The sequence below is a fragment of the Dunckerocampus dactyliophorus genome, chromosome 17, assembly GCF_027744805.1.
Source record: "Dunckerocampus dactyliophorus isolate RoL2022-P2 chromosome 17, RoL_Ddac_1.1, whole genome shotgun sequence".
Taxonomy (NCBI): domain Eukaryota; kingdom Metazoa; phylum Chordata; class Actinopteri; order Syngnathiformes; family Syngnathidae; genus Dunckerocampus; species Dunckerocampus dactyliophorus.
In genome coordinates, this window is record NC_072835.1 from 1,447,525 (window position 1) to 1,462,523 (window position 14,999).

The 14,999-nt window shown below is 43.8% G+C and overlaps 1 protein-coding gene across 1 annotated transcript in view; it reads right to left on the minus strand.

The window, feature by feature from the left end:
- The window catches only part of jmy (junction mediating and regulatory protein, p53 cofactor), a 23,486-nt gene extending 9,249 nt beyond the window's left edge, over positions 1-14,237 (minus strand). The window contains exons 1-2 of the mRNA XM_054756870.1: positions 12,842-14,237; positions 4,505-4,678 (exon numbers count right to left, since the gene is read on the minus strand). Coding sequence (XP_054612845.1) covers positions 4,505-4,678; positions 12,842-13,570 — 903 coding nt within the window. The 5' untranslated portion in view covers positions 13,571-14,237. The remainder of the gene's footprint in view (positions 1-4,504; positions 4,679-12,841) is intronic.
- Between the last annotated feature and the right edge of the window lie 762 nt (positions 14,238-14,999).

The window sequence follows — 14,999 nt, forward strand, 5'->3', positions numbered from 1 at the left end:
AATACAAATGTACTCGTTGCTTCGCTTCCCATGTTACAACTTTGAAAAAAAGTCACATCTTTCTTCATTATTTCCACTTTACGCTCCTATGATGTTATCTTCCCTCATAATATGGGATGATTCTCCTAAACGATGACCTTTCCTTAATAATATTATGAGTTTATACCTCACGGTGGTCTAGTGGCTAGCATGTTGGCCAACACAGGAACAGTCAGGAGATGGGAAGACCTGGGTTGGATTCTCCCTTGGGCATTTCTGTGTGGAGTTTGCATGTTCTCCCCGTGTGTGGGGGGGTTTTCTGGGTACTCCGGTTTCCTCCCACATTCCAAAAACATGCATGTTAGCTTCATTGGAGACTCTAAATGGTCCATAGGTATGAATGTGAGTGTTTGTCTATATGTGCCCTGCCATTGGCTGGACACCAGTCCAGGGTGTACCCCGCCTGTCGCCCCAAGTCAGCTGGGATAGGCTCCAGCATGCCCCGCGACCCTAATTGGCATAGAAAATGGATGGATGGATTGATATTATGACTTTATTCTCTGAGAATTGTGACTTTTCCTTCTTAACATTTTGACTTTATTCTCATTTTTATATTTCAACTTTCTTCTTGTACATTTTCTTCTCATAAGTATGACTTGATTGGTGATATTTTGCTTTTAACTTAACAATACAGCTTTATTTGTTGCTTTGTTTGTTTTCCATTATATTACTACTTTTTTAAACATCCTTCTTGACCATTTCCACTTGATGCTAGCAAAATGGTGTTACTTTGCAGTGTCCAGGAAGTGCAAATGAAAGGCTAACTTTGATTTAAGTCTGCCATCTTGAGTCAGGTCACGTGCCCGGAGTGGGAACCGGCGCCACGTGGAGTCCCGGCTAGACCCCCACACCCTCCCCACCATCCCTCTTCCCCGCTGCGTGACGGCGAGTTTAAGGAACAAAATGTCCACTTCCTGCGAGGCTGATAGGACTGCTGCGTAAATGTAAAGCAGATGTACAGCATCGTGGCTAACAACCACCGCCAACAAACCTCAAAGGTTGTGTTTCGGTAGGGGTGTGTGTGCGTGCACGTGAGGGATGAGAAGTGGGAGGGGGGTTTTGGAGGGGTGGTGGATGACATCATTGGCCAGAAACATGTGCAGAAGTTCTAAGGTCGGAGAACATGCTAACACAAAACGACCATTATAGCTGTGATCTCACCCGTCAGACACGTCGGGATGGACTACCAGCACGTTAGCTTAGCGCGCTTAGCAAATCTAACACCTCCGAGTTGGCTCGGAGCCGAGGGGCAGGCTTCCCCTCCCCCGTCACCTCCTGTAGGCCACGCCGTGTTGCACTTCACAGCTGCCCAGTGACAAAACACAGACGTGTGGCCAGGATAAAGAAGGGATGCTCGTTCCCGCCGTTATCACCAGCAGGGCGTCGCTGTCTTATCTTGCTCGGTTAAGGGGGGGTACAGAAAAAATCCTCCCTTCAGGGAGTGACGCTGGCTTGGCTGAAATCTTTTTGGAGGTGTTTTCATAGGCGGAATAGGTGTGTCCCCTTATGTGCCTCTTTTTGTACCTCTTTTTATATCTTTACAACGCACAGGAACGACAAAGACGTGTGTTCATGTCTCACAGGATTGTGGATGATGGTCCAATTCCCAAAAAAGTGCACTTTTCCTTTAAAATGACAAAAAACAGCAGGATGACTATGCTCGCATTCCACAGTCCAGGGGTGTCCTAACTTTTTCCAGTGAGGGCCACATGGTAAAAATGAAAGAATGCACCTTTGAAACTTTGATATTTTGTAACATCCTAAGACGTTACATCTATTTCAAGAGAAAATGGCATCTCGTATACGTCATATACGTGAACAAACTCATATCAACTTCGCTCTCATCTTTTTCCCCATTTTGGCTGTTGTTTTAAATAACCCTGGTCAATTTTCTCATCATATTTGGACTTTTCCACCCAACCTAATTTGCCCCAAAAAATACTACTTTATTTTGTTTTTTCCCCTCATAATACTACCATTTAAATAAAAACACCTTTTTTCTTTAGTACTTCAACTCTAAGCTAATAAAAATTCCTCTTTTTGTCCTCATAATATTACGTTCTTCTCATAACATTTTTCCTTGTGAGAGTCCAACTTTTTTCTCTTAATATTTTGACTTTATTCTTGTAAAATTTGTGCTAATTTTTAAACTTTTGCTGTTGTGTGTGTTTTATTTTTAGTGTTCTTGTTGAATTACATTTTTAGAATGTGCTGCAGGCCAATAAAATAGCAGGTGCGGGCCGCAAACGGCCTCCTGGCCACACTTTGGACACCGCCGGTTTAGCTGAACAGATGTAGAATATAACTTTATTGTCACTGTTACAGGATGGCAATAAAGTCGTGTTATATATTTGATATATTTGATGTGCCCTGTGATGGAAATAAAGAAACGCTAATGAGCGGGATTGTTTTGGGATCGGAGGGTAAAAAAATGTAACTTTATTTTGAAGGAGCCCTGAAGGATTCTTGTTTTTACACTTCCACAGCAGTTTTGCTGGTTGTGCTGGATTTGCATGGCAACAGTCGCCACGCCGACCATGCCCGTGTGCGCCGGTAAGGGGAGCCGTTGTCATGTCTAATTCATGGCTGACCTCTGACCGCCGCACGCAACCGGACACCCGCGTGACGGCGCTGTGGGACGTGCTGTAGGGCCCCCCCACAATGCACCATTCACATGCACACTGTGCATCCCTTGTCTGTCTGATCTTTCCCTGCTAGAACCTTCTCGCTATGAACCAAACTCGTATTCGTTGCAGGAGATGCCAAAAGGTGGCTTATTCGTTCCTTACGCCGCCACACGACAACAGAAATCATCTAAAAAGTCTCCTTTTATGGAAAGGTCACTTTGTAACGATGCTCCATCAGTAGTAAGTGAGAGACATCCATCATCCATCATCCATCATCCATCATCCATCGTCTTTGGAGAGAAGAGGAACTCCAGTGCTCGCTTTGCTTGTCAAGTTGCGGCTTTTGGTGATGTTATGAAGGAACAACCCCCCTCCCTCATGGACATGATACCAGCAGCTTTGGAAAAAGAAGAAGAAGAAGAAGAAAAGGCTTCGCTACACATCTTAAAATAAAGCTTCGCCAACTATCCATCAGTCAGATGTAGACATGGGAGCTGGACCTTCGATCGATTTGTTTTCCCTCAGCAAATGGGCTAAACTAGCATGATGTCGCTGTTAACATGTGAGTGGAATGTTAGCACTGTAGCGTCGCATAGCTATGCTAGTGTTGCTAACGTGTGTGTCCTTCCTGTTTAAAGGAAGAATGCAATCTTTTGTGTATAGTCTTTATGTGAGACATGAACACACGTCTTTCTCCTTCCTGTGTGTTGTAAAGATATAAAAACAGGTACAAAGAGGCAGCTAATGAATGCACGTAATGGGACGCACCTGTTCCGCCTACTAAAACACCACCTTTTCTGCTTTTATATCCGGGCTGTGAGCATGTACTAACAGGCACACTCCCATTTTTAAAAACACTCCAACGAGGTGAGATTACCTGTACTGTGCGAGTGAGCAAATCAAGCGCTCCTTTTTTCTCCACAAAAAACCTCATCAGCCACATCAAACGTCAGCTCCGCATCGTTTGAAGAGTGCAAAAGGTTTGCCAAAGACCCCCACATCGTGTGCCCGAATACAGTGCACCTTGCTGGGCCACAGCAGGTGGCTCCTCCCCCTCTATACTCTGGTTCTCCTGATAGTAGTGATGTCATGATATTTCAACAGGTACACTTGGTCACATCCTCGTTTGTTCCAGTCCTTCTTACCTCCACGTGTGCACACAAACACTTACATCTACATTTTAAAAGTAGACATAAAACAGTTATTGGTTTTTGGTACCATGTTGGCCTTGAGAAGCACAAGGTTATCGGTATCAGTAGAAACGATACGGTGCATGTCTACTAATAAATTCAAAAGACAGCAGGGTGGCTGCATGTTGTATGTTTGTAATTGCGCTACATGCTGCTTGGCACCGTGTGAACACGCCGCCTCACGCTCACACCTATGTCGACAACGCGCTCATGTCACATGACTTGACACGTGCAAGAAGAAGCCAAACCGCCACGGAGGTTGGTGTTGACGTGCGCCTTTGCTTCTTCAAATGCGGTGTGACGCCCTGAGGGAAGGGAAGCGCCGCCGCCGCCGTCCAACTTGAAGCTTTGAAAGACGGCGGGCACTTTTCCGCCATCTCTCATGGAGCAAAGTGTACTGCGTAGTAGTTTAGTGGTACTCCTGCTGCTCATTAAGCCGCTATGGCTGGGGTGAATTTTTAAAAAAACCCTCTCTGGATGATCCTCTGCCCTCCGTAACCCCCAACACACACACACACGATGCTGCGTTAGCATTAGCGTTAGCATTAGCCTCACTCGAAGCCTGCAAGTCAAAGTGTGCCCCAGGACAGACTAGTTAACCGTGACTTAAAGACAGATGGCCCTTGGGTCGTCCTGCGTGTGTGTCACCTTAATGTGCTGTCGGCGCAGCATCGCCAGCTCCCTCATGTCCCTGAAGGGCTGCAGCAGGTAGTGGTAGAGCTGGGTGGTGGCCTCCAGCAGCTCCCCGTACGCCTCGTCCTCCTGGGGGTAGACCTGCAGCAGCTCCACCATGCTGTCCATGGCCTTGTGCTTGTCCAGCACCTGCCACCAAAGACACACCAGTCAACACCGCCACAGTCTTTGCCATGCCCCCACGTCATTCATTTGGACCGCCACAGATCGATTTGGCGCTACCTAAAAAGAATTGTCTGTGTTTACACGGAGACTCTCCCGAAGGATCACTTCCCCTTCTGGGTTTTCTCATAGTAGAGTGTAGGCCACCAAAAAATTGTATAAATTGGTCAAAATCCAAGAAAAAGAACCATTTTTGGTGCGTGTTAGGCTATCAAGTGCTGTTATTCAAAGGAAATGGATGAACAAGTTCCAGGAAGTTCACAGGAAGTAATTATAAATTGAATAATAAAATAGTAAATATAAATAAATATAGATAAAATAACCCCCCCAAAATGAATACAAATATATTTGAAATAAAATTAAATTAAAAAAACAGTAGGAATAAAACAGAATACAAATAGCATAGAAATAAAATGAAATCAAATACAAATAACATAACCGGTGGTCCAAAATCCACAGAAAAAAATTGCTTCCAATTTGCCAGCCCCCATGCAGACACTTCCACATCATTGCATTGATTGGTGGTTACAAGACTGCGCTGCATCGTCCTGAGAGCTCTTTAAAAACCCCCACCGCCAACAGATTCCCTCTAATCCCCAGATTAGCGAGGATGGAATTATGACGGGGCGTTTAGAGCGACTGGCGTTTTAAAAATTCCGCCAGTTTGCCTGTGGTGGTCATAACAGAAGATCCTCAAAGCTTTGTTTGAGTAGCACAACAGCAAGTGGTAGTGATGCCGTGTGCCCACAGTACGTGATTGTCGGGGCCCGGCACAATGGAAGCGTTGCCTTACAGCGTTAACATGCATCTCAAGTGCAGCAGCAAACGTGCACGCAGAGAACAGAGGGGGCTTGTAGCGCTCCCAAGGCCTGAACACTGAGCACGATTCAGCTCACAACACTGCTCCTTCTGTTTACCTTGGAGGAGGCCCGTCTCCATGGCAACCCACTGCCCCACTGTACACGCCGGCTCCCGAAAACCGCTGCGCTGCGGTGACTGCACTCTCGGCCTGCACATGAGCTCCACACGTGCGCTTGCCGCTCTTAAAAGAGCCACTAGGCTGTTTTTTTCTTACCTGTTGCACAGTTGGAAAAGAAAAGAAAAACTGCCGGTGCTCCAAAATCCACAGGAAAAAGGCTTTCGATTTGCCAACACTCATGCAGGCACATATAATATAATATCATTACATCATTTCAATATAATAACAATATCTGCTTAGTCAAAACAATTAGAAATGTAATAATAATAATAAATACAAAACAAATAAAGTGTCACATTCATTGATAAATTCTTATACTAATGCTAGAATGTTTTAAAATATTATTTCCATATCAATTTTAAATGGCTGTGTATGTATTTTTTGCTGGCTGCAGATACATGACGTGCTAACTTTGCTAGCCTAGCTGATCTCCATTTACTTTCCAGGGAGTGAAGCAACAGCGCCTCTGCTGGCTGCAGCCAGGTGGTGCATCCCATTTAGCCTTGCTTGCCACAAGACACCATTAATCAACAGTGGAATGAAGGTAGAGGGCGTCACAGTGGCCTTTTAAAGCCAAGTTCTCCCATTCCTGACATAAAACGTCATCACAAAAAAGCTCAAGCGCAAACGACAGCGTGCCGAATTTAGCAGCGCCTTGTTCAGGGAGCGCGCTCTGTAATTAGGGCACCACTACGTTTCCTGCAGCCGCAGCCCAGCCATCAGGACCCGCTCATCCAGTTTTGTCAGAACCGGAGCTGCCGGGTCTTGCCGCCGGAGGACGTGGACTGAAGAATCGTTTTGCAATTTTGTGAGTTGGCCTGCGAGCACGCCTTGTTGGCAATTCCCTTCAAACTGACGAGGCTGATTGACAGCCTTGAAGTTCACCACAAGCAGATGTGAGCGTTTGTTGTGAAAACAATGGCAGCGCAGCAAGCTCTTACTACGACAACTACAGTCACTCTTCTACACTTACACACGTGCTAAACCGCACAGATTCCGCAACACTAGCATGGCTATGTGATGCTTAAGTGCTAACTTTTTTTTTTTTTTTTTTTTACAAAGCTCTCCATCCCATCTCTCAAGAAATGGAGCAAACAAGTGAAGGATAGATTTGGTGCTCATAAACAAGCTCCAGGGACACGTTACTGTTAGAATGTCATTAAGAAGCCAATTTAGGATATTTAAAGGACGCTAACTTTCCAACGCACTGCAAGCTTTACATCCCGCCCTTTTCTTTCTTTGAGCACGTAAATGTCACGCTACGTAACCTTAGTTATGTTTGCTGTCAACTAATGATAGCCATTTGACAAAGTTGAGCCACTAACAGGTCATGTACTGTACGTGATTGCCAGGCAGGCATGGGGCATGAGCGATGTGTCATCCTTTTCGGTCCAAAAGACAAGTTAAGCCATTTTTGCTGAAGTTTAACATTATTTTGTTCAATCTATTCTTTTAAACCACCATTAGTAACACATTCTAGCCCTGGGGTGTCCAAAGTGTGGCCAACAACAACAGCAAAAGTGGAATCAGCAGTAATTTTACAAAAATAAAGTCAAAATATTGAGAAAAAAATTGGAGCCCAACAAAAAAAATGACGCGAATACCGTAATAATAATAACAAGGATAAATAAGGTCATTTTAGTGGCATCAACTTGAAATATTATAGAAAAACTATTTTTTACAGTCGTAATATTATGAGAAACAAACAAAACAACAAATAAGGTTCTAATTTTTGTAAAATTAGTTTGCGGAAAAAGTTATGTTACAAGAATAAATGCAAATAAAGTCATTATTAAGGGGAAAAAATGATAAGAGGAAAGCTGAAATAGTTGGAACATTGAAAATAGCATGGGTATAAAGCCATAACATGCCGAAAAAATTACCAAGATTATTTACCAAGAAAGTTGAAATATTTGGAAAAGAACAGCAAAAATGGGAAAATGAAGAGTCATTTTGCAAGAATAAAGTCAAAATACTACAGGAAAAAGATGGACTCTCATGAGAAGTCGTAATTTTATGAGAATAATGTTGTAATATTGCGTAATATGCCGCACCTCTGCAGTATGTGAACGGTCTTTTGCAATCCTCGTGACAATGAATCTGGAACGCTTCGCTGTGCCGGAAATACAGGATGGGCGCACCGGCTGAGGTCATTCAGCTGTGACGTGGCTTTGAATCACAGCAAGGGAGGAACCTCCAGTAACATCCTCCTCGGCCTTTATTTACACCAATTCCCACCCAAAATAACCCCACAAGTTCAGTACTCGCCACGCGGGACGAGCCTCCCGTAGGAAAGCACGAGAAACGGTTGCGTTGGAATGGCGGAAGGAAAAGTGCTAGAGGGCGTTTTGAGTAAGCTACCAAGAAAAACTTGTTCTGATCCGTATTAAGACTACTCTTTGTTTGGGAACCTGCTGTGTTTTAACTTGATCTTGTCCTGCATAACCAACGGATTCATCCTCAAGACCAGGGGTGTTCAAAGTGCGGCCCGGGGGACCATTTGCAGCCCGCTGCTGTTTTTTTATTGGCCCACGGCACATTCTGAAAAAGAAAAACAGCAGCAGCAAAGGAATCTGCAAGCGTAAAATCAAAAAATTTTAAACGAACGGGGAAAAGTCATAATTTTACCAGAATAACATTGTAATATGAGAAAAAATAACGTCATGATGACAAAGATGTCATAGAAAATAAAAATAAAAAACAGCAGAAATGGAAAAAAAGAGCTGTATTTTTATGACAATAAAGTCACATTATTAAGGGAAACAAAGTCAATCTAACTGGAGAAAAAAGGTGCCTTTTTATGAGAATAAACTAATGTAAATTCCACTCAACGTAAAGAATTTATGGAAAGTTTTCGCATCGTATTACGTAAGGAATTCCATATAACGTAAAGTGTCAAGCCTGTGCAAGCGACAGAGAGACTAACAGAGTACACTTGGTGACGCCTTCTGGCTTCACACTCTCATTAGATGATTATCGGGGCACCGCCAACGCCAGGGGTGCCAAACTGGTGCCATGGAGGGCGGAGACACTGCAGGTTTTCTTTCCAGCCAGTCACTAAAGCAGGTGATTTTAATGATCAACACCTTCAGTTTGAGGGAAGGAGCTCATCAATTAAATCACCTGCTGAAGAAACTGGTTGGAGAAAACCTGCAGCGTCTCAGCCCTCCAGGGCACCAGTTTGACACGTGTGGCCTACACTCTCATCTCATTGGCTGATTATCGGGGCACCGCCTACGCTCTAATCTCATTGGTTGACTTATCCAGCGCGTCCTTTTTGTATGTGAGCTCCCTTCCTCATCGTAGTCGCCCTTAAACTAGTTTGCACGCATTGAAATCTCTTCTTAATTTGTTTACTTTTCTTTGTGTTCCGTAGTCATGGGCCCTAAACCAAGTGGAAGTGATAAGAAAAAAAGGGAAAAGTTGTCGATGGAAACAAAGCAGGAAATGATCCAGAAGCATGACGGTGGTATGAAATGAAGTGATGTTGCTAGACTATACGGCCGTTCCCCATCCACCATTATACCTTATTTACCTTATTTTATATTGGAATGTTACTCTACTATGTTTATGCTGTTTTCTTATATTTCCCCACCATATTTGGTGGACTTTGAATATTTTGAAGGCCCAAAGGGGTGAGTTTGGGAAGATCTTGGAACGGATTAGGCTATTTACATGTATTTTTACGCTTCGTATAACATAATCCCAATAACATAAAGGTTCTTGGAACGGACTATTTACATTGTAGGGGCGTCTACTGTATTATGAAAAACAAACAAAACAAAATTAAGTTGTAATTTTTGGAAAACTTGTTTTGGGAAAAACTAATAATATTATGGGAATAATTTTAAATGTATGAAGACTATTTAGGAAAAAAGTGTACCTATTTAGAAAATTAAAAAATTAACAGCAAAAACTGAAAAAAACCCACCGTAATTTTACAAAAATTAAGTCAAAATATTACAAGAAAAAAGTTTTATTCTAGCAAGGAAAAATGTGGCAATTTTATGAGAAAGACCTCACATTATTATGAGGAAAAGTAATGTAATTTTAGCCACATGTAGTTGAAATGTTACAGAAAAACATTTTTTTAAGTCGTAATGTTATGACAAACAAAACGAAAATTGTGCTGTAATTTTTGGAAAATTAGGTTGGGGAAAATGTCAAAATATTATGGGAATAAAGTCATAATATTCCCATTTTTTGCAAAGATTATTTAAGAAGACAGTTGAAATATTTGGAAAATTTAAAAAAACAGCGGCAAAATGGAGGGAAAAAGGGCAAAAACCGACGATACTAATAATACACTTTTCCGCCTATATCACAAAGCTGACATGCATTTTTTACAACATACATCCTTCTTAGCATAGCTTTATGTACAGAGCCACCATGTCTGTGCTTGACTGAAAGTGGTGAAGCTGAGGTGTGGTCCTGTGGTCTGCAACATCTTCAAAGCCACTCCCAAGTCACAGTGTCAAGCGTTATCGTGAAAAGGGCGTATAAGAGCTGGAAGAACACTGTAGAGTCTTTGGAGAGGACGTTCTCTTTGGCTCACTGGCTTCTGTCTTTTTTCAGTTGTGTCACCCACCAATGTCTTGGTCTCTGCCAACAGCTGTGGCGGCGAGGCGTCACCGCTGTAATTCAAGAGCCCGATTGTTCTGTTTTGTCTCTCGTGACACCCTTCCGCTCCTCTGCAGCGCCGGCCAGAGCGGGGGTCATGTTACAGGCGGCCGCGTGGAAGTGTAGCAACAGATGGTGGATCATTAGGACGGGTGGGGGGTGGTGTATGTGGTGGGGATAAAGGAAGAGGAGGAGCTTTGGGAACAATTGAACAGTGCACGCGTGCTACGGGATCTCAGTGCTAATGGAGTCCCGTGAAAAGTGACATCAAGATGTGATCACACCCTTAAAAAAACACATCAGTTCCATTTTTCATTCAACCTTCCTGTGGAAGACCTCCTCTAATAAACTACAACCATGGAGGAGTAGGAGCTAGTACTTTATTCACGTTATACACTGCCAGCCAAAACTTTGGAGACACTTTCTCATGCTAGTCGATGGGAAAGTGTCTCTAAACTTTTGCCAGAGTCGGGTACAATAGCGACGAGAGTCGGCCTGAGTAGACACCACAAAGCGGGTATGCAGCAAGGCAGGGGTGCCCGATATGTGGGGGTCAGTCGCATGTGTCACAAACGTCACAAATGTCATATGATGGCAGTCAGATGACATTAAGCTCCGCCCCTGACATCATAAAAAAATGAGGCGAAATTACCCGTACTGTGCGGGTGAGCAAATCAAGTGCTCCTTTTTTCTGCTGCCAGTGACGTTAACGGCCTGTCGTAACTTCCCCTGAGCTCCGAGGAAGACATTTTGCGTGCTAGTTGTGCCAAATGCTCCACGACCAGATCAGCCCCCTGAAACGCCAGCACCGCCATGTTTGAAAACTGCAAAAGGTTTGCCAGAGACCTCCGTGGCGTCACAGCGGCCGCTCGGAGCCGGTGCCAGAATACAGTGCACCTTGCTGGGCCACAGCAGGTGGCTCCTCCCCCTCTATACTCTGGTTCTCCTGATAGTAGTGATGTCATGATATTTCAACAGGTACACTTGGTCACATCCTCGTTTGTTCCAGTCCTTCTTACCTCCACGTGTGCACACGCTACACTTACATCTAAGTTTAAAAAAGCAGATATTAGGGATTTTCTGATCCACATTTTTTGGCTTTTGATGCGATTTTCTTTATAGTCTTGCTGACCCAATCCCCCTTCTTTTTTTTTTTTTAAATAATCAGCTTTTGTTACAAACATGAATTTGTGGATTTGAATATGGTTATGAAAATAGCATTAAAAATAATGCAAGCTAAGTAAGTATTGCTGTTATCATATATCGATCGGTGTTGAGAAGCAGAAAGTTATCGGCAACCTGCGCAGTAAGCCGACATAAGAGGAAGAAATCTAACAATTGGGGATACGCCGATCTACGTTTTTTTCACTTCTGATCCAACCCCGATACGTGACTTTGGATAGCTTCCGATGGAGCTGCAATTCCGACACCAGATCTCTGTTTGCCTTAATATGCCAGAAGAATATGAGCATATGTAGCTAGAAGAACATCAGCAAACGACACACATGGCGCTCAAGCTTGCCACGTTCATGATTCACAAAACAACAAATAAAGTTGTCATTTTTGGAAAATTTGGTTGCAGAAAAAAAGTTATAACATCACGACAATTAAGCAAACATATTATGGGAGTGAAATTATGAGAAGAAAATTTACAACAAAAAATTTAATAGTTGGAAGATTGCAAAAAAAGTCCAACAGCAGCAGAAATGGAAAAAACAGCTGCGTTTTTTTACAAGAATAAAGTTGTATCCAAACGAGAAAAAAGTCAAAATTTTATGAGAATAAACGCGATATTGTTATGAAGAAAAATAATGTCACTTTAGTAGCATAGAGTTGAAATAGGGTAAAGAAAAAAATGTGATTTTTTAAAAAACGTAATATTATGAGAAACAAACAAACAAAATGAAGTTGTCATTTTTTCCGGGCGTCTCGTGTTTGCTGATATTCTTCTAGCTACGTTCGCTGACAACACCACAGCACAGACGTGGCTCGCGGATCGGAAATCTAAGCAGACGGCAACGGAAACTTCCGCTACGTGAATTAAGCTTCCGATACAAGATCGGATTGGGCCCCCTTCCCAATAACTTACGACACTACGCTAAACTGCAACTCCGCACTACAGCTGAACGCCATTGCTGTCCTCTTTGTTCACTGCGCCGTCGTCCTCGTCTTTGTCGAATTGACAGATGCCTTTACACGATGTCATGGTGCGATGATGTCACGTTGTTTACGTTGCGACGACAACGCCGACAAACAAAACAATAATGGAGGAGGGGGGAATACGACCCTATTTGGTTTTCGGCATACAGCTTTTGTCAGCACCAGGAGTGTAACTGTTCGTATATTTGTAAACCGATTCTTCGGTACGGAACGCTGGGTTCGGCACAGAGCTGTACCAACTTCCCACCAGAATAAAATCATCATTTTGACTTTTTGCTGTTGTACTTGTGTTCTATGGTGTTTGGATCATTTCTGCTCTGACCCAAACTTTGTTGACATTTTCCACCCTGAAATGAAAGATGGCGTCTCACCTCCTGCATGCGTCTCTTGGCTCTCTCCAGCGCGTCCTCGTAGCCTTTCCTCCGGAGCTCGCTCAGGCTCTCGTAGTACTCCTCTGTGTCGTCGCTGTCAGAGAAGAGCACCTGCGAGAAGATCTTCCATCCGCAGGTGTCCAGAGCGTGGCCCAGGTACACCTGCAGCTGGTAGCACAGCGCCTCCGTCTCCCGTGGAGACGACACGCCGCTGGGGCCGAACAGGACCGACCACACGCCGGACGGCTCCTCCGGGAAGGGTGGCAAGCAGGGCTCCAGGTCCGAGTTGACTTCGCACAGCTGGAGGTGGGCTGAACGCAAGTCCTGGGAGGAGAAGAGACCGGCCCAGCTGAAGTCCTGGCGGCCGCCTGGCTCGGGGCCATCCGGAGGGACCTCCGGGGTATCCATGGGGTCAACGAACTCCATGTCAGTTACCCTGGGTGTCACCATATCCCACGACTCTGTCGTCTTATCCGTTTTTCCTTTCTTCGGCCGAACTTTACCTTGTTTAGCGTCCGCTTCTGTCGCCACGGGGCTCCAGTCGAGTAGTGGATCCAGGAAGGTGGCCCGCTTCTGCACCGTCCGGTTGTGGCAGGTTATGGCGAACTTTCCCTCGACGTCGTTCCAGGCCACGATGAAAACATATTTTTGACGCTCTTTTTCGTCGAACACTTTGGGTCGAACGGACACCCAGCCGGACTCCAGGTTGTCCTCCATGGCGAAGGACATGTCGGTCAACACCGAAAACAAGCGACCGTCGTGGGTTAAACAGTTGACGCTAGCGGCTAATGCTAGCTAGCGAGCTGGGGGAGGAAAAGTAGAAATGGAGGCAGCTAATGCTAGCAAGCCGATTAGCAAACAAGCGGCCAAACAAAGGCTCTGATATCGCGCGGAGCTTAATGTCTCCCCTCCATTAACAACAACGACTCGACACGAAGTGGGACATAGGCGACTGTGGTGGCGAAGGGCTGTCCGGGTGAGGGAGACACATCCAGCCCAGTTGTCATGACACCTGGCCGTCGGGATCACCTGCTGGCTGACCGCTGCTTCTTCTTCTTTGTGCTCAACGCGTGAGCTTGTGTTTACAAGCCGAGCGCGTTCACGTCAAATCCCGGGAAGAGCGATGGTGCGTTCAGGGGCCCCGCGGAGAAAATGCAAAATTTCCTCTTCAGCGAGTGGTTTTTGCTCGTATCTGACTGTAATCAACGAGAATTGCACTTCACTGGTCGTAGTCGTCAATGTACGCACTTTAACCCCCTTTACGCTTCCATTTTAATCCGAAATCTAACGTTTGTCGAATAGAACAGGTCCGTGTCTCAGCTCTCCCTTTGTTCCCTCAGTGTCTCGCTCGCAAAGACGCGCACGAGGAGCATAAACATCTGCACGTGGGAAAACCCATGACGTCAACACGCAGACGTGACTGTCGGAAGGAGGCGGAGGATGGGGGAGGAGGAGGAATGGGGCGGTGTTCAAGGACTGTTCTACGGCGAGCCAAGAGGTTAAAACTTCTGCATATCGTAAACAAGCAGATTTTCTTTGTAAAAGTACTTCCATTATGTATGTTGTTATATATTAAGGTATACATTATTGAAATGGTAGCAATGTTATTAAATATAAAATTGAATATACAACTGTATATGACGAAATAAATATGAAATATGCAATTTTAAATGGCTACTGTACATACAGGCACATATGAACATATATATGATAGTATTCTCTACATACACAAGTGTGATTATTGTATGATACGTACACATCATGTATAATGTGTTTTCTTATGTGGTAATATATATTGTATAAAAAGGAAACTACAGTAATTCAAATAAAAAGTACAAAAGGGGTAATAAAACAAAATGTATAATAATAATAATTTTAAATAATGTATTATTATATATAATATTATTTAATTTGAACTTATTTTAGTTTGTGCAATAAAATGAGGTTAACAATGCCAATAATAAATAAATATAATTAAAGCAAGTTAATAAATCCCTTGTCCACTAGATGTCAACAGAGTGACGCTTTGTTTTCATTGAATTATTTCTAACACTTATTTCAAATCCAGTTTGTGCCATGGTCAAATAGTTACACCCAAAATATCCCCAATAATACATCCTGAAAAATAAACAGCAAAAAAATGACACATTTTGCAGGT